Genomic DNA, 27426 nt, shown 5'->3' on the forward strand with positions numbered 1-27426 from the left:
AACTCTGGGCCTGGGCACTATCCCTCAGCTCTTCAGCTCAAGGCTAGCGCTCTACCACTTGAGCCACAGAGCCACTTCCATTTTTTTTCTTTTTATGTGGTGCTGAGGAATCGAACCCAGGGCCTCAGGCATGCAAGGCAAGAGCTCTACCACTGAGCCACCTTCCCAGCCCAATTCCACAACATTTTTAATATACAAACTACATCATAGTCTATTGAGACTGCCTTACTAAACAGTGAGCAGCCTGATCTCAAACAGAACTCTCTGCCGGCCAGTAAAAGTGGATACAGGAAGTACAGAGCAAGAGGGTATATTAGAGTGACTAGGACTAATTAAAACATTAGTTTTCTCTCTTGCTCCCTATTGGAAAGACTGAGGTTTAAAAAAAAAACTTTTTTTTTTTTGGTCCAATCATGGGGTCTGAACTCTGAGCCTGGGCGCTGTCCCTCAGCTCTTCAGCTCAAGGCTAGCGCTCTACCACTTGAGCCCCAGCGCCACTTCCGGCTTTTTTCTCTTTTTGCTTAGGTGGTGCTGAGGAATCGAACCCAGGGATTCAGGCATGCAAGGCAAGCGCTCTATCACTGAGCCACCTTCCCAGCCCTGAGGTTCAAATTTTTAAAAAAATAATAATTAAATTCTCTGTTCCCTGATACAGGGAATTTAATATCTGAGTCTTGTCTGTTCATTGTTTCTATGAAGTTATCTTGTACCATCTAAAGAAACCAAACCCAAACTCAAGTAAGCCTCTAGATCCAATAATTAATTAGCAGAAGGAAAAAACAGGCATAGTAGCTCATACTTGTAATCCCAGCTATTCAGGAGGCTCCAAAGATAGAGGCTAGAATGGGTAACTGAGTAAGACTATCAGAATAAAAGGAAAATACACTGGGAATATAGCTCAATGATAAGAGCACTTATGAACAAGGCCCGAGGTTCAATTCCAGGAACTAGAAAACAAAAAAATGCTGAAGAAAATCTTAAGAATGAACAAGACCCTGGATTCAATCCTAGGTATTGGAGGAAAAAAAGCTGAAGAAAAATGTAAGAGGATAGAAGCCATATTAAAATATACCATAGAGGGGCTGGGAAGGTTGCTCAGTGGTAAAGCGCTTTCCTTGCATGCATGAGGCCCTGGGTTTGATTCCTCAGCACCACATAAGCAAAAAGAAAAAAGCGGGAAGTAGTGCTGTGGCTCAAGTGGTAGAGCTCTAGTCTTGAGCTGAAGAGCTGAGGAACAGTGCCCCGGCCCAGAGTTCAGGCCCCACAACCGGACCCAAAAAAAAATAAAAATAAATATAAATATACCATAGAGCACCAAGTGTAGTGGCACAGACCTTAATCCCAAAGTATTTACAGAACTTTATATGGGCCATAATTTCAGTTATTTTGTTATGTCCCATTACTAACCTGAAGTCGGCTTTCTTCTCCATCCTTTGCTTAACTCTTTTGATAGATATTCAACCAATAGCTTGAGATTGTTGATCAAATGTATTTTTTTTAAATCTTCCTCTTCTAACTACAAGAAAAATAAAGTTAGACTAATTATTTTAAAAGTCAAGAAAGAGGGCTGGGAAGGTGGCTCAGTGGTAGAGTGCTTGCCTTGCATGCCTGAGGCCCTGGGTTTGATTCCTCAGCACCACATAAGCAAAAAGAAAAAAGCCGGAAGTGGCGCTGTGGCTCAAGTGGTAGAGCGCTAGCCTTGAGCTGAAGAGCTGAGGGACAGCGCCCAGGCCCAGAGTTCAGGCCCCATGACGGGATGCCCCCCCCCCCAAAAAAAAAAAAAAAAAAAACTCAAGAAAGTCTGGAGCCACATTTCTAAATACCTACTTGTCAACTCCCAATCTCCTTTCCTCCTCCCCTTTTTTCTTTCTATTGTTCTAAAGTTGATGAACAGAGGGGTTCCTGTTTCCTAAGTTGGGTAACAAGTACTTTTCTTTTTGGACAATGTCACTCTTTCTTTCATTCTCTCCCAGTTTACTTACACACACACACACACACACACACACACACACACACACACACACACAGTTGTACAGCTCATTTTTCTCTAAATAACGTTTTTTTATTGTAAAAATAGTGTACTATAGTTCATTTTCTTTTCTGGGGGGAGGGGGATCCGGTTGTGGGGCCTGAACTCTGGGCCTGGGCGCTGTCCCTCAGCTCTTCAGCTCAAGGCTAGTGCTCTACCACTTGAGCCACAGCACCCCTTCCGGCTTTTTTCTTTTTGCTTATGTGGTGCGGAGGAATCGATCCCAGGGCCTCATGCATGCAAGGCAAGCGCTCCACTGCTGAGCCACCTTCCCAGCCCTATAGTTCATTTTCAACCTAGGTTATACTGAGTACCATTGCTGCATTTGTTTGCCCTATGTCCTGTTTTTTTTTTTTTTGGTTGGTTGTGGGGCTTGAACCTTGGGCCTGGGTACTGTCTCTCAGCTATTCAGCTCAAAGCTAGTGCTCTACCACTTTGAGTCACAGCTCCACTTCTGGTTTTCTGGTGGTTTATTGGAGGAAGAGTCTCATGGACTTTCTTGCCTGGGCTGGCTTTGAACCGCAATCCTCAGGTTTCAGCCTCCTGAGTAGCTAGGAGTACAGGTGTGAATCACTGGTGCCCCGCTATGTCCCTCCATTTTTCTGCTCCCCTTTACTCCCCAAAGACAGAAAAAGGAAAACAAGATGGGGGGGGGGGAAGGAAAGAAGAAAGGAGGGGTAGGAGGAAGGGTGGGAGGAGGGGAAAGGAAAGGAAAGGAAAGGAAAAAGAAAGGAAAGCTGGGCACTGGTGGCTCATGACTATAATCTTAGCTACTCAGGAGATCTGAGGATCTTGGTTCAAAGCCAGCCCAGGTAAGAAAAGCCCCAATTAACCACTGGAAGTAATACCACAACTTGAGCAAAAGAGCTCAGGGACAGCACCTAGACCCTGAGTTCGAGCTCCACAACTGACCAAAAGAAAAACCAATCAGGGGCTGGGAAGGTGGCTCAGTGGTAGAGCGCTTGCCTTGCATGCATATGGCCCTGGGTTCGATTCCTCAGCACCACATAAGCAAAAAGAAAAAAAGCCAGAAGTGGTGCTGTGGCTCCAGTGGTAGAGCACTAGCCTTGAGCTGAAGAGCTGAGGGACAGCACCCAGGCCCAGAGTTCAGGCCCCATGACCAACCAAAAAAAAAAAAAAAAAAAATCAATCAATCAACCAAACAAACAACCCCTCATTTCCAATTCCTGGAGTTCATTCAGATAAATATCACACAATCAGAGGTGCTGAGGCATTGCAACTTTGTGTTCCTCCTGTAAAAGTGTCCTCCTTTAGTCTGTGTGTGAATCCCTAGAATATTGTATAATTCATCATGTATTTTAGATCTAGTTTTTGCATATGAGAGAAAGCATGAATGGTTTCTCTGAGCTTGGCTTACCTTACTAAACATGATTTCTTCTAGGTTTATGGGGCTGGGAAGGTGGCTCAGTGGTAGAGCGCTTGCCTTGCATGCATGAGGCCCTGGGTTCGATTCCTCAGCACCACATAAGCAAATAGAAAAAAGCCGTAAGTGGCGCTGTGGCTCAAGTGGTAGAGCGCTAGCCTTGAGCTAAAGAGCTGAGGGACAGTGCCCAGGCCCAGAGTTCATGCCCCATGACTGGACCCAAAAAAAAAAAAAAAAGGCTCACTAGGTTTATTCACTTCCCGAAAATGACATAATATTGTTTCTAATGACTGTGTAAATTTCCATTGTGTATGGGGACCATATTTTTTTTGGATCTACTCATCTACTGTAGGGCATCTGAGTTGTTTCTATAACTTGGTTATTGTGAATAGTATAGCAATAAACATGGATGTGCAAATTTTTTTTTTTTTTGGTCAGTTGTGGGGCCTGAACTCTGGGTCTAAGCACTGTTCCTCAGCTCTTCAGCTCAAGGCTAGCACTCTTCCACTTGAGCTACAGCACCACTTCCAGTTTTCTGGTGGTTTATTGGAGATAAAGAGTTTCACGGACCTTCCTGCCCGGGCTGGCTTTGAACCGTGATCCTCAGATCTCAGCCTCCTGAGTAGCTAGGATTACAGGCGTTAGCCACCATGCCCGGTGCAAATGTCTGTATGGTATCCTGGCTCGTGATATTCTGGGTAGATGGCCAGGAGTGATATGCCTGGGTGGTAAAGATCTCTGTTTATTTTTTTTTGAGGAACCTCCAGCCCTGTTATTGTGGTTATTTTGAAGATGGAGTCTAGAAAGCTTTCGTGCCCAGGCTGACTTCAAACAATAATCCTCCAGATCTCAGCCTCCTTGAATATCTAGAATTTTACAGGTATGAGTCAAGAACACTTGGCTCTAAAAGTTATTTTCTAACAAAAGAACCTCAAGAGGATGATTTTATCTTTCTTGCATTGTATTTAATGCATTTATAATGTACTCTGTGATTTTTCTTTTCTTTTTTTTTTTTTTTTTTGTTGGTCGTGGGGCTTGAACTCTGGGCCTGGGCGCTGTCCCTAAGCTCTTCAGCTCAAGGCTAGCGCTCTACCACTTGAGCCACAGCACCACTTCCAGTTTTCAGATGGTTTATTGGAGATAAGAATCTCACTGACTCTCCTACCCGGGCTGGTTTTGAATTGAGATCCTCAGATCACCAAGCCACATTCTCAGCCGCACCCTTCCCTCTTGAGCCACATCCCCAGCCTTTACTTTCAATTTATATATAACATCAGAATGAAGCATGGTTTTCTATGTTGTTTTGTTTTGTAGGTGCTGGGAATTGAAACCAAAGCTTCTTCTGAACAAGGCAAGTACTGTGTACTCTATTACTGAGTTATACCCCCAAGCATAGGGCTACTCTCTATTATACATGTTACATATTTTGGTGTGTGTACCAGAATTGGGCTTTGAATTCAAGGCCTGAGAACAGTCCCTTAGCTTTTTTTTTTTTTTTTTTTTGGTCCAGTTGTGGGGTTTGAACTCTGGGCCTGGGCGCTGGCCCTCAGCTCTTCAGCTCAAGGCTAGCGCTCTACCACTTGAGCCACAGCGCCACTTCCGGTTTTCTGGTGGTTTATTGGAGATAGGAGTCTCACGGTCTCTCCTGCCCGGGCTGGCTTTGAACCGCGATCCTCAGATCTCAGCCTCCTGAGTACCTAGGATTACAGGCGTGAGCCACCAGCGCCCGTAAAGCAATGTTAATTTGGAGGGGAAAAAATAATTTTAAAAAAGTGATCCAACCAAAGACTGAGGAAATTATGTGTATGTGTGTGTATATATATATATATATATACATATCTTTTAAATGTTTTATTTTATTGCTGGTACTGGGCCTGAATTCAAGACTTAGAGGCTCTCTCAGCTCTCTCCCCCCCTCCACACACACAGCCACAGCCACACCTCCACTGCCAGAAATTTCTTGTGTGGGGGGGTAGGGGACGCTCAACTGGGCAGCCTTGCTTGACACCACCAAGTATTATACACTCAGGTGGTCTGGAAATAACCACATACTCTAAAACATAGAGATGAGAAACCAAAATAACAAGGACCAAGTAACTGTCAGGCAGGCTGCAGGCTGAGCTCTTTTTCAAGAGTCAACAGGTCATCAGGTGGTCGGCATCTTCATTTTATAGATAAGATTGCTAAATGTCAACAGCTAGCAAGTGGAAGCGCTGGGACTGGTCCTCAAAGTCTGGTTCTACACATGTTAACTACTGGGGGGGGGGGGTGGCATAGTCACGTTCACCATGCTAGTTCCAGCACCCTGAACCCTGGGCCCGCCGGCGCCTTGCCCCACTAAGCACCGGGAGTCCCGATCCCCATCTGCGCACACTGAGGAGCCTAGCGTGCCCCAGAGAACCCGCAGAAAAACACGACGTCCCGCCGCGCGTGCGGGGGAACCAGGCAGGCGCGGGCCGCACGCGTCCTCGCGCGCGCTCGTCTCGCACGCAGATGCCCGCCGGGTCCGTCGGGATCCGCGTGGGGTCGGGAAGTGACACAAGAGGAAGCGGAAGCTCCCCCCCAGAGTCGTCACGGGGCCTACAGCTTGCGAATGCGGCCGGACTCACCAGCACTAGTGGCCAAACTCCCTCGTCCTCGTATCTGGGGGCAGCAGAGTCCGGCTCACGCCGCCGAGGACAAATCACGGGGAGCGCTCGAGAATCCAGAGCCTCCTCCAAGCCCTGACGCGGGCCTGGCTCGCCCTGGCACTTCGCGCGCGCCTCCGGACGCCGGCCACGCCCCCGTCTCCGTGGTAACGCGGCGCTAGCTAGAAGCCACGCCCCGGATCCTGGAGTTCGCGCAGCCTCAGTCGGGAAATGTGGTCCCGCCTCCCCATTACCCCCGTACAGTCAGAGCTCTGCGAGCCGGCCCGGAAGGCCAGTGGGTGCAAACGTCACTGTGGACTCACTCGAACGACTTTTCGCTTCCTGAGTCACTTCTCTCTGAGCTGCCTGGAGGCGGCTCCCGGAGTTGTGCGTCCCGCCAGACAGGCTTGTGGAGGTTCCGGTCCGGTAGATCCACGGAGGCCATCTCCACTCCAGTCTTTCCTGTGAGCCGTGTCTGGCTCTCAGTTTTCCGTGGAGTGCCAGCCAGAACCTTTGGGGTACCGTCTGTCCATGCGTGGACCAGGTTGTAGCGACCTGGAACTGGGAAGTGGAGCCCCCTCAGGTCAAGAATTAGAATTTTGTCAGGCTGGCCCTTTCATATTTATTAATACTAATAAGGGCTGGGAAGGTGGCTCAGTGGTAGAGTGCTTACTTTACATGCATGAGGCCCTGGGTTCGATTCCTCAGCACCACATAAGCAGAAAAAGCCGGAAGTGGTGCTATGGTAGAGCACTAGCCTTGAGCTGAAGAGCTGAGGCCCAGAGTTCAGGCCCCATGACCGACCAAATAAATAATAATAATAATGGGAGCTGGGATTTGCCTTAGTGTAGAGTGCTTGCCTAGTATGCTTGAAGCCCTGGGTTCGATTCCCTAGTAACACATAAACAGAAAAAAAAAACCTGAAGTGGTGCTGTGGCTCAAGTGGTAGAGTGCTAGCCCTGAACTAAAGAAGATCAGGGAGGAGATGGGAATGTATGTGGCTCAGTGGTAGAGTGCTTGCCTTGCATGCATGAGGCCCTGGGTTCAATTTCTCAGCACCATATAAGCAGAAAAAGCTGGAAGTGGCCTTGTGGTTCAAGTGGTAGAGCACTACTAGCCTTGAGCACAGAAAGACTCAGGGACAGTGCCCAGGCCCAGAGTTCAAACCCCATGACCTACCAAAAAAAAAAAAAAGTCAAGCGCTGGTGACTCAAGTCTGTAATCCTAGCAACTCAGGAGGCTGAGATCTAAATATCAAGTTCAAAGCCAGCCCAGACAGGAAAGTCCTTGAAACTCTTATTTCCAATTAACCAGAAGTGGTGCTGTGGCTCAAAGTGGTAGAACACTAGCCTTGAGCAGAAAAGCTCAGGGACAGTGCCCAAGGCCCAAGTTCAAGTCCCATGATCAACAAAAAGAAGAAAGTAAGAAAAACATTGGTGAGGGCTGGGAAGGTGGCTCAATGGTAGAATGCTTGCCTTGCATGCATGAGACATTGAGTTGGATATCTCAGCACCACATAAGCAGAAAAAGCCAGAAGTGGCGCTGTGGCTCAAGTGGTAAAGTGCTAGCCTTGAGCTGAAGAGCTGAAGGACAGCGCCCAGGCCCAGAGTTCAGGCCCACGACCAACCAAAAAAAAAAGAAGAAAAAAAAAAAAAAGTGAATGAGCTCAAGAAGAATATCTTAATTTATGTCTCCCCTGTGTTTTTAAGATTTCTGGATTGCAGAAACTAACATCATTGGGGCTGGGAAGATGGGTTAGTGGTAGAGTGCTTGCCTAGCATGCATGAAGCCCTGGGTTCAATTCCTCAGTACTACATAAACAGAAAAAGCTGGAAGTGGCACTATGGGTCAAGTGGTAGAGTGTTAGCCTTTAGCAAAAGAAGCTCAGGGACAGTGCCCAAAACCTGAGTATAAGCCCCAGGACTGGCAGGGGAAAAAGAAAGAAAGAAAAAAAAGAAACTAGCACCATTCAAATTCTTAAAACAGGAGGAAAAATAGTTGTTGGGTATCTAGGGATTCCAATCACTATTTTCATTTTACATGCATTATATGTTGTAACTAAGAAGATATGCTGGGCAATGGTGGCTCAGACCTGTAATATTAGCTACTTAGGAGGCTGAGATTTGAGGATCGTGGTTCAAAGCCAGCCCGGGCAGGAAAGTCTGTGAGATTCTTATCTCCAATAAACCACCAGAAAACTGGAAGTGGTGCTGTGGCTCAAGTGGTAGAGTGCTCACCTTGAGCTGAAGAGCTGAGGGACAGTGTCCAGGCCCAGAGTTCAAGCCCCATGACCAACAACAAAAAAAGATGTTCCTAGGGGCTGGGAATGTGGCTTAGTGGTAGAGGTAAAGTGCTTGCCTAGCATACACGAAGCCCTGGGTTTGATTCCTCAATACTGTCTAGACACAAAAGGCAAAATGGCACCATGACTCAAGTGGTAGAGTGCTAGTCTTGAGCAAAAAGAAGCTCAGGGACAGTGCCCAGGCCCTGAGTTCAGTCCCCAGGACTGGCAAAAAAGAAAAAGAAAAAGATATTCCCAGGTTATGAGGCTCATACCTGTAATCTCAGCTACGTGGGAGCCTGAGATCTGAAGATCATGGTTTGACGCCTGTCTAGGCAGTTAAGACTCTTACCTAAAATTAACCACCAAAAAGCCAGAAATGGAGCTATGGCTCAAGTAGTAGAGTGCTAGCCTTGAATAAAAGAAACTCAGGGTCAGCACATAGGCCCTGTCTACGTTAGACAAAATTTTTGGGAATACTTAAGTTGGAGGTGGGAGGAAAGTAGTTGTTTGGTTTTATTTTTTGTTTGTTTTTTGTCAGTCATGGGGCTTGAACTCTGGGCCTGGGTGCTGTCCCTCAGCTCTTCAGCTCAAGGCTAGCACTCTACCACTGAGCCACCTTCCCAGCCCAAGAAAGTAATTTTAAAATAACCTTATGCATTTTGTAGTCATAATACTATATCTTAGAGAATTTTTTTGGGGGGGTCCGGTTATGGGGCCTGAACTCTGGGCCTGGGCGCTGTCCCTCAGCTCTTCAGCTCAAGGCTAGCGCTCTACCACTTGAGCCACAGCGCCACTTCTGGCTTTTTTCTTTTTGCTTATGTGGTGCTGAGGAATCGAACCCAGGGTCTCATGCATGCAAGGCAAGCGCTCTACCACTGAGCCACCTTCCCAGCCTGAGAAATATTTTTATGTAAGTTATATAGACTTGATATTTAGAATGATAATCAGCATACTTTCTGATCTGATTGGCTTATTCTGTTATGCATTTATCAGACTCAGCTTTGACTTATTTGGGAAGATATGAAAGGTTTTGCCATATGAGTATAATGAAAAGAATTAGTCCTATCAGAAAAAAGAAATTAACAATATATAACTACTGGCAGCAACACTTGGTGTCAGACTCTATTCTAAGTATTCCCCTCAGGCCTCTAATCCTAGCTACTCAGGAAGCCAAGATCTAAGAATCGAGGTTCAAAACCATGTTGGTCTGGAAAATCTACAAAACTGTTATCTTTAATTAACCACTACAAAGCTAGAAGTGGAATTGTGGCTCAAGTGGTAGAGTGCTAGCCTTGAACGAAAATGCTGAGACAGCACCCAGGATCTGAATTCAAGCCCTAGTATGTATACACACACACACACACACACACACACACACACACACACACACACGTGTGGCATTTAAGGGTAAGCCCTGAAAATAATTTTCTGCAAGGTACTCAGAGAGGTCCCTTACTAATTTTCTTTTCTTTTTTTGCCAATCCTGGGGCTTGAACTCAGAGACCAAGCACTGGCCCTCAGCTTTTTGGCTCAAGGCTAACACTCTACCACATGATCCACAGCACCACTTCTGCCTTTTTCAGTATATGTGTTACTGAGGAGTCAGTCCCTCATGCAGGTGAGGTAAGCACTCTACCACTAAGCCATATTCCCAGCCCTCCCTTACTAATTTTTGTATTTAATCTGAGAAAATAAGATGACAACTGTAAAACTTCTCAAATCCCAGTAGGTTGGAACTAGGGATTATCCTTGAAGCAAGACAAACTGAGTTGGAACGATCCTTTTAGAAAAATGTAATCATGGGGTTGGGAAGGTGGCTCAGTGGTAGAGTGCTTGCCTTGCATGCATGAGGCCCTGGGTTCGATTCCTTAGCACCACATAAGTAGAAAAAGCCAGAAGTGGCGCTGTGGATCAAATGGTACAGTGCTAGCCTTGATCTGAAGAGCTGAGGGACAGCGCCCAGGCCCAGAGTTTAGGGCCCAGGACCGGCAAAAAAAGAAAAAAAAAAAATGTAATCACAGCCAACTAAGATTAGGCTGCTATAGGTATAGGCCTGGGAGCAAAAGCTCATACGTGTTCTGGTTAATTTCTAGGTTGTTTGTAATATTTACATGTTCTTCTCTATGATTTTTTTTTTTGCCAGTCATGGGGCTTGAACAGGGGCTAGGCACTATCCCTGAGCTTCTTTTGCTCAAGACTAGTACTCTATCACTTGAGCCACAGCACCATGTTTGGCTTTTTTCTGTTTATGTGGTACTGAGGAATCGAATCCAGGGCTTCATGTGTACTAGGCAAGCACTCTACCACTAAGCCACATTCCCAGCCCTCTCTAGGATTTTTTTTTTTTTTTTGGTCTGTTCGTGGGCCCTGAACTCTGGGCCTGGGCGCCGTCCCTCAGCTCTTCAGCTCAAGGCTAGCGCTCTACCACTTGAGCCACAGCACCACTTCCAGTTTTTTTCTTCTTTGCTTATGTGGTGCTGAGGAATCGAACCCAGGGCCTCATGCATACAAGGCAAGCGCTCTACCACTGAGCCACCTTCCCAACCCCTCTCTAGGATTCTTGAACTGGTAATTTCCTCAATCTTTGAGTCACTTGATGCCAAACTTTGAATCTACAATTTGACTCCAAATCAAGATCCTGCAAATATTCATAAAGTACTAACATGCTTTCTTTCATTTTAAGGGTTTCCTATACTGACATTTGGAAATTATTAGTTGCAAAAGAGGGCATATATAAGTACAAATTGCTACTCTTGCCTAGAAGAGCAACATGTAAAAGCTACAATAAAATAAAGATTAGCAAGCATCTAGCTTTTGCATCTTCATTTGAAGGAAGCTAAAGGTGAAGGTTCATGTGTACCTTTCCTTAATTACCTTTAGTCGTACAAGGTAATGATCTTTTCCTTTTACAAGATCCAACACAGACTGGTTCTCGAAGACATCTAAAGGACCTAACTAGATATGAGGTCTAGGGAAATTGGTTTCAGGCAAAAATTGACATAGCTTACAAAGTCTTGAGCGCTGATTTCATATCATATATGGCTTATGTTAGTTTTAAAGCAGACTCCCAAGTTCTTTGACATTTCTCCCATATAAAAGGATCATCTAAATCATTTTTCTTTGAGTATATGCCAGCTTTCTGGAGTTGTTTCTAAGGAACAGAATGTGTCATATGACAGGACTCACTCTGAGTGAAGGCAATGCAGCAACTATTATCTGCCAATGTTCAGCCATGTATAAGCATTCTAGCCAAAGCTCCAGTGGTTCCAGCTGACAGCCACCTTCAACTACCAAATGTAGAAGTGAACCTTTGAGCTGCCCCAGCTGATGCTAAATGCAGCAGAGACCACCTTTCTCAGCCTAATTTGCAAGTTTGAAAGCAAAATAAGTACTGGGTTAAGTATCTGAGTTTTGGGGTGGCTTGTTACACAGCAAGAGAAAACCAGATCAGAAGTTTTAGGGGTGGTAGTACAGGAGATTTAAAGGTAGGCCCTTGTAAATACTGAACACATGCTCTATGATTCAGCAAAATCCATAGTGCCCAAAATTTTTAGTGTTTTTTGTTATTCCTTCTACAAACCTGAAAAGTAGATTCTGGTATCCCTTTCTGACAAATGAGGTGATGTCTGGAATGATGAAATACCTGGGTCAGATTTCAGACTAAGTAGCAGAGCCAGGACTTACTAGCTTCAAAAGCAGCCCTCTGTGGGCTAAGTACTTGGCTGAGTAGTATAGCCTTGACCTAGTATGCTTAAGGCCCAAGGTTCAATCCCTAGCACCACAGACAAAACAACACATATTTTCTCCTAAACTGTATAATGGCAAGGAGATTTGAGCTATTCCTCTCAATCTTTGGGAAGAGCTCAAAATTCTAAAGAAAGCTTGTTTGTGTGTGTGTGTGTGTGTGTGTGCAGTGCCTAGGATCAAACCTAGAGCTTCCAGACTCCTAGGCAAGGTGCTTTACTATAAAGTTCCATACCTAACCCAGGAAACTTGTTTTTTTTTTGTCGGTCGTGGGGCTTGAACTCTGGGCCTGGGCGCTGTCCCTCAGCTCTTCAGCTCAAGGCGAGCGCTCTACCACTTGAGCTACAGCGTCACTTCCAGTTTTCTGGCTGGTTTATTGGAGATAGGAGTCTCATGGTCTCTCCTGCCCAGGCTGGCTTTGAACCGCGATCCTCAGATCTCAGCCTCCTGAGTAGCTAGGATTACAGGCGAGAGCCACCAGCGCCCGGCTCAGGAAACTTGTTTTTAAAATAACAACTATTTGCTTTCATCACCTACAAGGTCTCTCAAAATAGTCTTTAAATATTCCTCCCCCCCCCCCAAAGAAACTGACAACTGTGTTTATATAAGGCTTTTTTGGCCAGTCCTGGAGCTTGAACTCTGGGTCTGGGTGCTAGTCCCTAAGTTCTACTCCTTTTGCTCAAGGCTAGCACTCTACCACCTAAACCACAGCACCACTTCTGGTTTTTCTGTGTATGTGGTACGGAGGAATCGAACCCAGGGCTTCATGCATGCTAGGTTTGGTCATGGTGCTTGAACTCTGGGCCTGGGCGCTGACCTTCAGCTCTCCAACTCAAGGTGAGTACACGACCCTCACTTGAGCCACAGGGCCACTTCCGTTTTTCTGGTAGTTTATTGGAGATAAAGACTTTCCTGCCGTAGCTGCTTTGAACCATGATCCTCCTATCTCAGCCTCCGGAGTAACTAGGATTACAGAAGTGAGCCACCGGCGCTCGGCTTCTGAGTAGATCTTTTTAAAGACAACATTTCAATGGATTCTCTTTATACAATGTAGCCATCCAATCTCAAAGTCTTGACTACGAGCATTACCAAGGACTGATTTCGTTGTTGTTTAACCTCCCCTCGCCCCAGTCATTCCACAGCTGTTTTGGAGAGACCCCCTGTGTGCTACAGGAGATGTTCACGTGCAACCCACTGCAATTCTCCAGTTGGTTTGTTTTTTGTAACCCTCCCCTCCCCTCCCTCCTTCGCCGGCTTGTCTCAGCACGCAGGGTAAACGCTCGACAGTCGCCATCTCATTTCACCCCCCAAAAAATTTGTACTTCCCCTTCCAGTGCATGCCAGGGTAAAGATTCAGACTATGTGAGGGAGAAAAGGCGCTTTAATGGATCTGCCGGTCGCCTTTATCTGCGCAAAGCGTATCCTTTATTAATGCACGAACCTCTGCAGGTAATGTTTATTAATGCACCAACCTCTACTAATCTACTCACAAGAACCTACAGGCCTTTCCAGAAAGAATAGCGAAGATCAGATCATACCACTAATTAAGACTAAACACAGCTGAATTCCTCTAACTCCGATCCCCACAGGGAAGCCCGGACAGTGGCCGGGCCTCTAGGGCGCAAAGACAAGACTCAACGGGGCCGCGGCCTCCCGGGCACCCCCGCGTGGCGCGGAGCTCGGGGCCCAGGCGCTGCACAGCTCCGCCCCCTTCATTGTGCGTGGGAACGCGAGCGCCTCCGAGTGGCTGTCTATGGCGATCGCCTGTGCGCCGGGGCTCGGGCTTCCGACGTCCCCACGGCTACCTCCTCCCCGCAGCCACCTTGTCCCTCCCGCCTCTGCCTCTCCACCGCCGAGTCCGCCCACAAGGAGGCCGCGATGTTTTTCTCTTCCGCCCGGCATCGCCGCAGCCACCCCACACCCGGGCGCGCGGAGGCAAAGGCCGCGCTGCGCCCCGGTGCGTGCTGGGAGTTATTAAGGGGGAGGGGCAGGAGAGGCGGGGTCGAGGGCCGGGCTGTGGTTACGGCGGCTGAAGAGAGACAGTTCAAGCGGGTGTGTGTGTGTGCGTGTGCGTGTGCGCGCGCGCGTGTGTGTGGGGTGGGAGGGGGGGGGGCTGCCCCGAGAGCGAAGGCCGCCGGGAGCAGCGCTGAGACCCGCGCGGGCAGCGGGGAGGGGAACGGCGGCCGAGACGCAGGGCCGCCCAGCGGCAGGAGCACCGAGTAAGGCTCCCAGGCGGCTGGGTCCGGGGCGCTGGACCTAGAAGGGGGCAAGGGGTGGAGGAGCAGGAGCCCGAGTGCGTCGCTCCGGGGTCGCGTGCGAGAGCTCGGGAACCGGGGCGCGCGCGGGGGGTGGGCCAGGGCGCGAGGCTCACGGGGCGGGCGGCGGGCAGGCTGGCGGGGCCTAAGCCGCCGAGACAGACGGGCGGCGGGCCTGCGCCAGCTCCAGCTCGAAGCACTCGAGCTGGGCGATCCGGCCTTGGTGCTCCCTCCGGCCCGCCTCCCTTCCGTGAGTACGGTCCCCGCCCTTCCTCCAAAGGAGGCCGCTCATCCAAGGCCTGCGCGAGGGGCCGGGGGTTGGTCTGGGGAAGCTGACTTTCGGAGCTGGAGCCACTGCTTACCCTTTCCTTGCCACAGACAGCCCTGACACGGCCACAGGTGTAAGCCGGCTGGGCTCCGGGAGCTCGGGTCCCGTCCTCAGCTCCAGATCGTCGGCTAACAAGGGGCAGCTGGAGCCTTCCATTGACAAATGACAGGCACTTTACTACGACAACCCGGCTTCCCGGATCCGCAGCTCTTCCCAGTCCTCTTACTTGTCCACACTGTTGGGGAAACTATCTCTGTCGCTATCTGATCGGCAACCATAGGTCTCAGCGTCTGTTTTGGCTGCTCTTTGTATTAAAGTTGGCTAAAAGGTTGGGTTCCTTCCACTTCTGCTTTCCCTCCCCTGTGGATGGTTAGTACATTTTACTAGGAGAGATTACCAAGTCTCAGTGATTATGTCTGCAGTTTGATTCTGGTTCAGATGGGATGGAGGGTGGTTAGTTTGTTTCAAATTAAAAACAAAAAAATTTATTTCTTAAAGCAATCAAGACCCATGAAAACTTCCTGTTTTCTGTAATAATTTTGTATTGATTTATCTTCCAGGTGCAAAAAAAATTGTAGACTAAGAAGCCATGGATAGGAGAAGTGTGAGTGTCAGTGAAACAGAAAATGGAGATGCTTTCCTTGACCTGAAGAAGCTGCCGACCTCCAGATCCCCCCATCGCTATACAAAAGTAGGTTTTGTTACTAATGAATTAATGTTTCTTTATCGACTGGGAGTTAGTAACATTGTGTTGGTCTGACTCAAAATATAGATTAGTAATACCATGCACTGAACCATTTTCTGAGTGTGTAAATACCAAGAGTTTGCTGCTTAGCAGCTTTTAGGTTGAGTACTGTCCCATACCCTGTATAGATTTGTGGATCAATGTATATTAGTACCCAGGTTCTGAAACAGCTGTGGAATTAGGGTGCTATTGACTTAACGTGCTATATGTAGGGTGAGGTGAGAAGTCAAGCTGTGGGATGCTTCAGAATCCCTGTTCTCTCTATTCATGTTTCTATAGGAGTAATCTGGCTGGGATAACTGGATTTTTTTAATTTTGGTGTTTTTCTTCCTTATAAATTGGGCATAGACTCACTCTCAAGTGATTCAATCATAGTTGCTTTTTTTTTTTTTTCTTTTCTTTTTGTCAGTCGTGGGGCCTGGGTGCTGTTGCTCAGCTCTTCAGCTCTAAGGCTAGCACTCTACCACTTGAGCCACAGTGCCACTTCTGGTTTTCTGAGTCGTTTATTGGAGATGAGTCCCATGGACTTTCACGCCCAGGCTGGCTCTGAACCATGATCCTCAGATCTCAGCCTCCTGAGTAGCTAGGGTTACAGGAATGAGCCACTGATGCCTGGCTTTTTTTTTTGTTCGTGGAACTTAAACTCAGGGCTTGGGTGCTATCCCTGAACTTTTTTGCTCAAAAGAAGCCCTCTACCACTTTGAAGCACAGCCCCACTTTTAGTTTTTTGATGGTTACTTGGAGATAAGAGTCTCAGGGACTTTTTTTTTTTTTGCCAGTCTTGAGGCTTGAATTCAGAGACTGGCACTTAGCTGAGTCCCTGGACTGCTTTTTGCTCATGGCCAGCACTCTTATCACTTGAGCCACAGTACCACTTCAGGCTTTTTCTGAGGAGTGGAACCCAGGGCTTCATGCGTGCTAGGCAAGCACTTTACCACTAAGTCACATTCCTAGCCGACTCACAGACTTTATTGCCAGGCTGGTTTGGAACCTAGATCCTCAGATCCCAGCTTGCGTAGCTAGGATTATAGACATGAGCCACTGGCACCTGGCTTTCATCGTTCCTTAACTAAAGAACTTAGAGTGAACTGGGTGCCAGTGCCTCATGCCTGCAATCCTAGCTACTCAGAAGGCTGAGATCTGAGGATCACAGTTCAAAACCAGGCCAGGAAGGAAACTGTGAGATTCTAATCTCCAATAAACCACCAGAATACCAGAAGTGGTGCTGTGGCTCAAGCAGTAGAGCGCTCACCTTGAGCTGAACAGCACAGGGACAACATCCAGGCCCAGAGTTCAAGCCCCACCCACAAAAACAAAACAAAAAAATTTACAATGATTTTTATTTTTTTTTTGTGGGTCGTGGGGCTTGAACTCTGCGCCTGGACGCTGTCCCTGTGCTATTCAGCTCAAGGTGAGCGCTCCACTACTTGAGCCACAGTACCACTTCTGGTATTCTGGTGGTTTATTGGAGATTAAAGTCTCACAGAGTTTCCTGCCGGGGCTGGCTTTGAACTGTGATCCTCAGATCTCAGCCTCCTGAGTAGCTAGGATTACAGGTGTGAGCCACTGGCACCTGGCTTAGAGTGATTTTTATACTGATCAGCTTGATACCTGCTATGGATGGGAGTGGCTGAGGAATCACTTCCAAGTCATATATTTATGAATTTTAGTGCATCAATGTCTGGTTGGCTACTGAATGCTTTTGTTGTTGTTTTACCAATCATGGGGCTTGAACTCAGGGCCTGGTCACTGTCCCTGAACTTCTTTTGCTCAAGGCTAATGCTCTACCACTTGAGCCACTGAACCACTTCTGGCTTTTTCTGTGGTACTGAGGAATCAAACTGAGGGCTTCATGCATGTAAGGTAAGCACTCTATCATTGAGCCACATTCCCAACCCTACTGAATGTTTTTGAACAGGTAAACAGGACTCACCTATAAATTCATTTCTAGCTTAGAGTGCAAAAGAAAAGTATGTATTTGCCAGGTACCAGTAGCTCATATCTATAATGCTAGGTACTCGGGAGGCTGAGAATCACAATTCCAAGCCAGCCCAGGCAGACAAATCCATGAGACATTTATTTCCAATTAACCAGCAAAAATGAGAACTTGGAGGTATAGCTCAAAGAGTTTAGCACCAGCCAAGAGGGTGAGTCCCTGAGTTCAAGCCCCAGTATTAGAACCAGTGAAAAAAGTATATGCTTAAGTACAAAGCAGTTGGGACTTTTGATGCAAGAGCTTACAGTCTGGTTAGGCCTTTGTCTGTATTCCTTAATGTCCCCCTTGACATGGCTTCCCAGGATGTTGAGTAAAGCTGAGCTCTAATCAGTGTGTACTACACTTTTACCTACTTGATAAAAGTGATAGATGCTGTCAGATACTTATTTTCAACATTTAAAACAAAACCTAAGCTGGGCACCGGTGGCTTATGCCTATAATCCTAGCTGCTCAGGAGGCTGAGATCTGAGGATTGCAGTTCAAATCAGCCCAGGGAAAAAAGTCCCTGGGAGACTCTTACCTCCAATTAACCACTCAAAAATCAGAAGTGTAGCTGTGGCTCAAAGTGGTAGAGTGCTAGCCTTGAACAACAGAGCTAGGGACAGTGCCCAGGCCCTGAGTTTAAGCTCCATGACCCCCCCCCCCCCCAAAAAAAAAAAAACCCCACAACTAAAACAACAAAAAGCTTGGAGAGGAGGTTTTCAGGTTCTTGATTGATGTGTGTCTTAGTATAGTCTGTTTTGGCATAACAGATTGAATTGATAGCTTTTTAGATCTGTTTTCAGATTTAGTCTTAGCAAATAGGTATGCTCTCAAATCCATGAGTGCTGAATGGAGTATGCTTCACATCTCAAGTCATTACCTAAAAATGTTGAAAGGCAAATTCTTTTTTTTTTTTTTTTTTTCCGGTCGGTCGTGGGGCTTGAACTCTGGGCCTGGGAGCTGTCCTTCAGCTCAAGGGAAGCACTCTACCACTTGAGCTACAGCACCACTTCCAGTTTTCTGGTGGTTTAGTGGAGATAAGAGTTTCACGGACTTTCCTTCTCCTGGCTGGCTTTGACCAGCGATCCTCAGATCTCAGCCTCTTGAGTAGCTAGGATTATAGGCATGAGCCACTGGCGCCTGGCGGCAAATTCTTATTTAATGGAAAAAAAAAAATGGATTTTTTTTTTTTTGGTCAGTCCTGGGGTTTGAACTCAGGGTTTGGGCACTGTCCCTGAGCTCTGTTTTGCTCTACCACTTGAACCACAGCTCCACTTCCATCTCTTTCTGGTGGTTGATTGGAGATAAGTGTCTCATGACCTTTGCTTTAGTTATCTATTCATTTGACTAAAAGATGGTATACAAAGGTATAACTCCTCTGAACAACTAATGTACTGTTTATCAAAATGAATACCAGGAAGTGGAAACATGTTTTGGTGAGGAGGGCAAAAATGGGAGACACAAATGGAGGGATGAAGCATGAGCAAATGTAGTCACTCAATGTACACTAAGTAAAAATTGAATTGTGTAACTTGAGGGTAGGGATGGGGGGAAATAGTGGAGAACGATAGAAGAGGTAACATTGATCAAAAAACATTGTACTCATAACCTGACATAAGAAATTATAACCTCTGGGCTGGGAAGGTGGCTCAGTGGTAGAGTGCTTGCCTTGCATGCATGAGGCCCTGGGTTCGATTCCTCAGCACCACATAAGCAAAAAGAAAAAAAGCCGGAAGTGGCGTTGTGGCTCAAGTGGTAGAGCGCTAGCCTTGAGCTGAAGAGCTGAGGGATAGCGCCCAGGCCCAGAGTTCAGGCCCCACGACCGGACCCAAAAATAAAAAAAAAAAAAAGAAATTATAACCTCTTTGTACAGTTTTATAATAGTAAATTAATATATGTATATATCCACATATATGTGTATATATTTTTTATGTCAGTCATAGGGCTTGAACTCTGGGCCTGGCGCTGTCCCTGAGCTCTTCAGTTCAAGGCTAGTGCTCTACCACTTGAGCCACAGCACCACTTCTGGTTTTCTGAGTGGTTTATTGGAGATGAGTCTCACAAACTTTCCTGCCTAGGCTGGCTTTGAACTGTGATCTCAGTCTCCTGAGTAGCTAGGATTATAGTTGTGAGTCACTGGCATCTGGCTGTAAATTAATTATTATTATTATTATTATTTTTTAGCCAGTCCTGGGGCTTAAACTCAGGGCCCTTAGCACTGTCCCTGAGCTTCTTTTTTTTTTTTTTGGGAGTCCGGTCATGGGGCCTGAACTCTGGGCCTGGGCGCAGTCCCTCAGCTCTTCAGCTCAAGGCTAGCACTCTACTACTTGAGCCACACCGCCACTTCCGACTTTTTTTCTTTTTGCTTATGTGGTGCTGAGGAATTGAACCCAGGGCCTCATACATGCAAGGCAAGTGCTCTACCACTGAGCCACCTTCCCAGCCCTTCCCTGAGCTGCTTTTGCTCAAGGCTAGAACTCTGCCACTTTAGCCATAGTGCCACATCTGGCTTTTTCCATTTATATTGTACTGAATAATTGAACCCAGGGCTTTGTGCATGCAGGGCAAGCCCTCTATCACTAAGCCACATTCTCTCAGCCCGTAAATTAATATTATTTATTTATGTATTTATTTTTGGTCAGTTGTAGGGCATGAACTCGATCTAAGTGCTGTCCCTGAGCTCTTCAGCTCAAGGCTAGCACTCTACCACTTGAGCCACAGCACATTTCTGGCTTTTTTTGCTTATGTGGTACTGAGGAATCGGACCCAGGGCCTCATGCATGCGAGGTAGGTACTCTACCATTGAGCCACCTTCCCAGCCCAGTTAATATTTTTAAAAAGCTTAAAATTAGCCCAGATATGGGAGGATCCTGAGTTCAGGGTCAGCCTAAGCAGCTTTGGAGACATTGTACCAAAAAAAAAAAAAAAGCTTAATATTGTCCGTTTTAGGCAAAGTATTGCTATATTGCCCAGACTGGCCTCTAACAGTCTTCCTGCCTCAGCTTCCTGAAGGCTGAGATGACAAACATATACTATTATGGCTGGTTGTAGCCCATTTTGGACAGTCCAACCTCAGGATTTTGTCATATATGTGCCTTAAAAAACCTAGGAAGCTAGGTGCTGGTGGCTCACACCTGTAATTCTAGCTACTCAAGAGGTTGAGATCTGAGGATCACCTTTTGAAGCCAGACTGTGCAAGAAAGTCTGTGAGACTTTTATTTTCAACAAGCTAACCGAAGAGTTGGAAATGAAGCTGTGGCTCAAGTGGTAGGGTGCTAGCCTTGAGGGGGAAAAAAAAAAAAAGTGGGCTGGGAATATGGCTCAGTGGTAGAGTGCTTGCCTTAGCATGCATGAAGTCTTGGGTTCGAGTCCTCAGCACCACATAAACAGAAAAAGCCAGAAGTGGCACTGTGGCTCAAGTGGTCGAGTGCTAGCCTTGAGCATAAAAAGCTCAAGGACAGTGCTCAGTCTCTTGAGTTCAAGCTCCAGGACACTGGCCCACCCCCCCCCCCCCCCCCAAAAAAAAAGTTCAGGAACAGCATCTAGGCCCTGAGTTCAAGCCCCAGGACTTGGAAAGAAACAAGAAAAAAAACCCCAGCTTGTTAATAGGCCAATCATGGATGTATGTCTACAATACCAGCTATTCAGGAGGTGGAAATCAGGATGTTTACAATCCAAGAATAACCCTGGATAAAAAGTCTAGGTCTTATCTAAAACCACCAACTAAACAAAAGTCTGGTAGAATGGATCGAGTAGTGGAGTTCCTGCCTGATCAAGAGTTTAAACCCCTATACTGCTCCCTCTCCAAAAAAGCTTTTTTTGTTGTTTTTCTATTTCTTAATTGTTTTTCTGTTTGCTAGTAATGACAGTGGAACTTAGACTTAATCTTGGCCTATTTGGTTGGAACTAGGTTTCTATTCCATTTGAGAGTATTTAGCTAGAATAATGTTCAAGTAGTGTTAGGCTAGTGCTTTCATGTTTCTAAGCATGCTAGTGATTTTATGTGGGACTAAGCCTGTTTCCTTTTTTATTTTTTTGCCAGTCCTGGGGTTTGAACTCTGGGCCTGGTTACTGTCCCTGAGCTTCTTTTTGTTCAAGGTTAGCGCTCTACCACTTGAGCCACAGTGCCACTTCTTGCTTTTTCTGGTTATGTGGTACTGAGGAATCAAACCCAGGGCTTCATGCCTGCAAGGCAGGCACTCTACCACTGAGCCACATTCCCAGTCCAGCCTGTTTCCTTTTGAAGAGAGCATAATCTTGTGTTTTGAGTACCATAATGAATGTTTTCTTCTCCAACTGGAATAATATTTGAGACTTCTTACTCTTTCACCTACATTCTGAGATCAAATTATTGCAACAAATAGAGTACTTCAAATTCTCCCACTTCACATTCACAGGGTAGAAGGGTCTAGAAGCAGTAGCTATTCTCACCAAGGATTTTTTTTTTTTGGTCCATTGTGAGGCTAGAACTCTGGGCTTGGGCACTATCCCTCAGCTCTTCATCTCAAGGCTGGTGCTCTACTGCTTGAGCCACAGCGCCACTTATGGTTTTCTAGTGGTTTATTGGAGATAAGTCTCACGGTCTTTCCTGCCTGGGCTGGCTTTGAACTGTGATCCTCAAATCTCAGCCTCCTGAGTAGCTAGGATTACAGGCATGAGCCACCAGTGCCCAGCTTCACCAAGAATTTTTAAAGATGGTGTGTTCTGTGGAAACTTCTGGTAAGTGTGGGATGTTTACAAGGTCAGGAAAATAGATTGGCTTGATGAGAGAGCCCCTTCCCATTGACCCTTCTTAGTTTAGGGATACCATTGAAAATCTGTTCAGAAATCAAAGGTGTTTTGGAATTCCATGAAGGTAGAAAGCAGTCATTTGGTCAGGTGCTTTCTTAGGTGCATTATAGTGTTTAGGAAAACAGCTTCCTTATCATGTTAATAGGCGTAGGAGTCACACTATAGTCCTCTGGGCATTGATGTGGTATGAATTCCTCTTTTTTTTTGTCAGTCATGGGGGCCTGAACTCTGAGCCTGGGCACTGTCCCCCAGCCCTTCTGCTCAAAGCTACCACTCTATCACTTGAGCCACAGCGCTACTTCCAGCTTTTTCTGCTTATGTGGTGCTGAGGAATCAAACCCAGGGCCTCATGCATGCAAGGCAAGCACTCTACCACTGAGCCACCTTCCCAGCCCAGATGTGGTATGAATTCTAAATAGCAGATCAGGGGTGGGCTTGACAATTTAGCTTTTTTTTTTTTCTTCAGTCGTTTTTTTTTCTTCATTTCTTTCAGTGCGCAAGGCTAGCACTCTACTACTTGAGCTACAGTGTCACTTCAGATTTTTCTGTGTATATGGTATTGAGGAATTGAATCCAGGGCTTCATGCTTGCTAAGTAAGCATTTTACCACTAAGCCACATTCTCAGCCTTGTTTTATAGTTTTTATCTGTAATCTTCCATAAACTAAGGTGAATAGGAACTTTTAACAAATGGCAATTCAGTGACATACTCATCTATAAACCTCTTAAAATAGTATAAAAACAAGGGTGGCTTATTTATTTTAGGGAAGACAGACTTATGGTATGAAAAATGATTATACAATTGTGTGTTTAACTATGTATGTATGCTTGCATGTATATGTATGTGTATGCCAGGCCTGGGGTTTAAACTCAGGGCCTAAGCACTGTCCCTGGATAGTCCTCCATTCTCATCTTAATTTCATATAAATTCTTTGCTTAGAAGACAGTCTTTGATAGAGCTGGGAATGTAGCTTAGTGGTAGAGTGCTTGCCTAGTCTGTATGGAGCCCTGGGTTCAATTCTTCAATACCACATAAACAGAAAAGGCTAGAATTGGCGCTGTGGCTCAAGTAGTAGAGTGCTAGCCTTGAGCAAAAGAAGCTCTGGGACAGTGCCCAGACCCTGAGTTCATGCTCTAGCACTAGCAAAAAAATAAATAAGGGGCTGGGAAGGTGGCTCAGTGGTAAAGCTCTTGCCTTGCATGCCTGAGGCCCTGGGTTCGATTCCTCAGCACCACATAAGAAAAAAGAAAAAAGCGGAAGTGGCGCTGTGGCTCAAGTGGTAGAGCGCTAGCCTTGAGCTGAAGAGCTGAGGGACAGCGCCCAGGCCCAGAGTTCAGGCCCCACAACTGGACCCCCTCCCCCCCCCAAAAAAAAAAGAAGCTCAGGGACAGTGCTAAGGGCCCTGAGTTTAAGCCCCAGGACTGGCTAAAAAAAAATAATAGTAATTAATTTGCAGCTGGGTGCCAGTGGCTCACAACTATAATCCTAGCTACTCAGGAGGCTGACTGAGATCACAGTTCAAAGCCAGCCTAGGCAGGAAAGTTTTTGAGACTCATCTCCAATAAACCACTCAGAAAACCAGAAGTGGTGCTGTGGCTCAAGTGGTACAGTGCTAGTCTTTAGCTAAAGAGCTGAAGGATACTACCCATACCCAGAGTTCAAGCCCCATGACCTACCAAAAAAAAAATCTTTGTATTACGTCAGCCACTGTTGGTTAGATGCTTGAGTGAATCTAGGGGCTAAGCTTTTTTTGACAACACTGCATCATCCAGTTTGAATTCTGATCACCTACAAAAACTATTCCAAATGGTGCCCTTTTAGTAACTAGCATTTAAATGAGGGGTGGTAGGAAGTATCCCACACATTACCTATGTGGTTAATTTACCAACTAAGGATGCCATTACCCTATTGTGATCTACTTTTTGAGAACAGTTGCTCAGCTGTAAAGAAGTGATGTCAGTTCAACAGCCATCCAGGACCTGACTGATGAATCAGACCTAGTAATCAGTGAATTTTTTTTTTTTTGGTTGGTCGTGGGGGCTGAATTCTGGGTCCAGACGCTGCCCCTCAGCTCAAGGCTACCACTTGAGCCACAACTCCACTTTTGACTTTTTTCTGTTTATGTGGTTGGTGCTGAGGAATCGAACCCAGGGCTTCATGCATGGGAGGCAAGCACTCCACCACTGAGCCATCTTCCCAGCCTGAATTTTTGGAGTTTGGAAATAGACAAAGGGGGGTTTAAAGAGAGACATTATTGCTACTATTATAACAGTAACCTTTTTTTGTTGTTGTTGTTGGTCATGGGGCTTGAACTCTGGGCATAGAATGTCCCTCAGCTCTTCAGCTCAAGGCTAGCACTCCACCACTTGAGTCACAGCTCCACTTACAGTTTTCTGAGTGGTTTATTGGAGATAAGAGTCTCACAGACTTTCCTGCCCAGGCTGGCTTTGAACCACAATCCTCAGATCTCAGCCTCTTGAGTGGCTAGGATTACAGGCGTGAGCTACTGGCACCTGGCTCTGTTTTAACGTTTTAACAATGAAATATAGTTTATATTTAACATATACACATCACTCACCTTAAGATACCAGACTTTTTTTTTTTTTTTTTGGGTCCAGTCGTGGGGCCTGAACTCTGGGCCTGGGCGCTGTCCCTCAGCTCTTCAGCTCAAGGCTAGCACTCTACCACTTGAGCCACAGTGCCACTTCCGGCTTTTTTCTTATGTGGTGCTAAGGAATCGAACCCAGGACCTCTGGCATGCAAGGCAAGCACTCTACCACTGAGCCACCTTCCCAGCCCCCAGACTTCTTTTTTTTTTTTGGTCGGTCATGGGGCTTGAACTCTGGGCTTGGGCGCTGTCCCTCAGCTCTTCAGCTCAAGGCTAGCGGTCTACCACTTGAGCCACAATGCCACTTCCGGTTTTCTAGTGTTTTATTGGAAATAAGTGTTTCACGGACTTTCCTACCCGGGCTGGCTTTGAACTGTGATCCTTAGAACTCAGCCTCCTGAATAGCTAGGATTACAGGCTTGAGCCACCAGGGCCCAGTGATACCAGACTTCTTTCTCACAAAAAGCAGAGTTCTGCTAGGTGCTGGGATAGCACCCAGGCCCCACAACCGACCAAAAACAAACAAACAAAAAATGGAGTTCTCCTTCTGCTCTCTTTAAAAATGTCACTTAAGGGGCTGGGAAGGTGGCTCAGTGGTAGAGCGCTTGCCTTGCATGCCAGAGGCCCTGGGTTCGATTCCTCAGCACCACATAAGCAAAAAGAAAAAAGCCAGAAGTGGCGCTGTGGCTCAAGTGGTAGAGCGCTAGCCTTGAGCTGAAGAGCTGAGGGACAGCGCCCAGGCCCAGAGTTCAGGCCCCACGACCGGACCCAAAAAAAAAAAAAAAAATGTCACTTAAATGAAATCTACTGGAATGTCATCTGATGGATGGCTGTTTTTGCATGGGATTCCTGCAAAAATAAATTGAATGAATATTTTCACCATTGTTGTTTTAGACACGTATTTGGATTTATTGTTTTGTATTTTCATACTGATCACCAAAAAATGAGTTGTTTATATCAGTCATAATTCCCTGATCAGTTGTTTTGAGAAGCTTGACAAATTTTCTTTAAGGAAGGCTGCTGTAACTAAGAAAATGTGTCCATATTTCCTAGGGAGAGTGGCTCTTGGGTAATTGGGTTGCATGCTTTTGTCTGGTCAGGTTTTACTAGCCTTTGCAAAAAAGTGAGGTGTCAGGTATTAATTCCTCTTTTGAGAGTCCTGGAAATTTCAGTGAACTTGCCTACAGTTAGTAATGCACTCACCCCTCCCTCCCTCCCTCTCTTCCTCTCATCTCTCATCTTTCCACTTGCTGGTCTATCTGCCTGACAGTCATGGGGCTTGAACTCTGAGCCTGCATGCTGTCCCTGAGCTCCTTTTTGCTCAAGGGTAAAACTATTAATACTTGAGCCACAGTACCACTTCCAGCTTTTTCCATAATTATTTGGAATTAAGAATCACAAACAGGGGCTGGGAAAGTGGCTCAGTGGTAGAGCCCTTCCTTGCATGCATGAGGCCCTGGGTTCGATTCCTCAGCACCACATAAGCAAAAAGAAAAAAAGCTGGAAGTGGCGCTGTGGCTCAAGTGGTAGAGTGCTAGCCTTGAGCTGAGGGAGAGTGCCCAGGCCCAGAGTTCAGGCCCCACGACTGGACCCCCCCCCCCCCAAAAAAAAAAAAAAAAAAAAGAATCACAAACAGCTTCCTCAGCTGGCTTTGAACCATGGTCTTCAGATCTCAGCCTCCTGAGCTAGGATTACAGGCATGAGCCACAGGCACCCCACTCAATTTCTATTCTTAAGCTATGAAAGGGTACTCTCTGAACTACTTATGAAGAAAGTGCATTCCCAGTTAAGAGTGGATACTTTCCAAGGACTTTTAACCTTTAACCAAATTTGAAAACTTTCAATGGAGTTCTTTTCCAGGAATAATTGATGTTAAGGGCTCTTGATAAATAGGACAAGTTCAAGAACACTTCTCTTGAGAGACTAGAAGAAGCATGGGAAAAGACAGATGTTAGCTGGTGGTGTTACCGTGCCTGGCACACAGGAAATGTTCTGTGCACAGTTAAGAAAAGAGCAAACTGCGTTCACTTATCCTGTGGCTTCTTTCTATCTAAAGTGGGAGATTCTCTTGCTGGATTCCATCTTAGACATTGCAGATCATTGCTAGATAGTAAAGCATTCAATTCAGTGCTGTGTGTGTTTTTTAAGTTTTAGAAAGTATTTTAGTATAACAGGTAAAATAGAAATGGACAAAGTAGAAACATTTTCTGCTCCCTAGGCAAGAAATTCATGTTTTAAATTCCTTAATTTCATTTCATTTCTTTTCTTTTTTTTTCTTGTGCCAGTTGTGGGGCTTGAACTTGGGGCTATAGGTGCTGTCACTGAATTTTTGTACTTAAGGCTAGCACTCTATCACTTGAGCCACAGCTCCATTTCTGGCTTTTTTTTTGTCAGTCAGGGGCTGAACTCCGGGCCTGGGTGCTGTCCCTCAGTTCTTCAACTCAAGGCTAGTGCTCTACCACTTGAGCCACAGCGCTACTTCCTCAGCACCACATAAAGCAGAAAAAGCCGGAAGTGGTGCTGTGGCTCAAGTGGTAGAGCGCTAGCTATGAGTTGAAGAGCTGAGGGATAGCGCCCAGGCCCGGAGTTCAGGCTCCAGGACTGGCAAAAAAAAAAAAAAAAACAGGTCTGGAAATGGCTCAACTGATAGAGC

General features: G+C 46.2%; 2 protein-coding genes across 8 annotated transcripts in view; one reads left to right on the forward strand and one right to left on the reverse strand.

Annotated features, from left to right (window-relative positions):
- The window catches only part of Sfi1 (SFI1 centrin binding protein), a 63065-nt gene extending 56897 nt beyond the window's left edge, over positions 1-6168 (reverse strand). For all 4 annotated transcript variants that reach the window (XM_042666238.1, XM_042666237.1, XM_042666236.1 and 1 more), the window contains exons 1-2: positions 6023-6168; positions 1408-1516 (exon numbers count right to left, since the gene is read on the reverse strand). Coding sequence is in view for 3 of the 4 variants with exons in the window: in XM_042666237.1 (XP_042522171.1) it covers positions 1408-1430 (23 nt within the window). In the remaining variant the exon portion in view is untranslated. The remainder of the gene's footprint in view (positions 1-1407; positions 1517-6022) is intronic.
- A 7932-nt stretch (positions 6169-14100) lies between these two features.
- Eif4enif1 (eukaryotic translation initiation factor 4E nuclear import factor 1) overlaps positions 14101-27426 on the forward strand; it is a 61906-nt gene continuing 48580 nt past the window's right edge. For 2 of the 4 annotated variants that reach the window (XM_042666290.1, XM_042666292.1), the window contains exons 1-2: positions 14182-14287; positions 15212-15342. In XM_042666290.1, the coding sequence (XP_042522224.1) occupies positions 15241-15342 (102 nt within the window). In that variant the 5' untranslated portion in view covers positions 14182-14287; positions 15212-15240. Of the gene's footprint in view, positions 14121-14181; positions 14288-15208; positions 15343-27426 lie in introns of those variants that run through there. The other 2 variants (XM_042666291.1, XM_042666293.1) reach the window with 2 other exon arrangements.

The sequence above is a fragment of the Dipodomys spectabilis genome, unplaced genomic scaffold (assembly GCF_019054845.1).
Source record: "Dipodomys spectabilis isolate Male_0828 unplaced genomic scaffold, ASM1905484v1 ptg000363l, whole genome shotgun sequence".
Classification (NCBI taxonomy): domain Eukaryota; kingdom Metazoa; phylum Chordata; class Mammalia; order Rodentia; family Heteromyidae; genus Dipodomys; species Dipodomys spectabilis.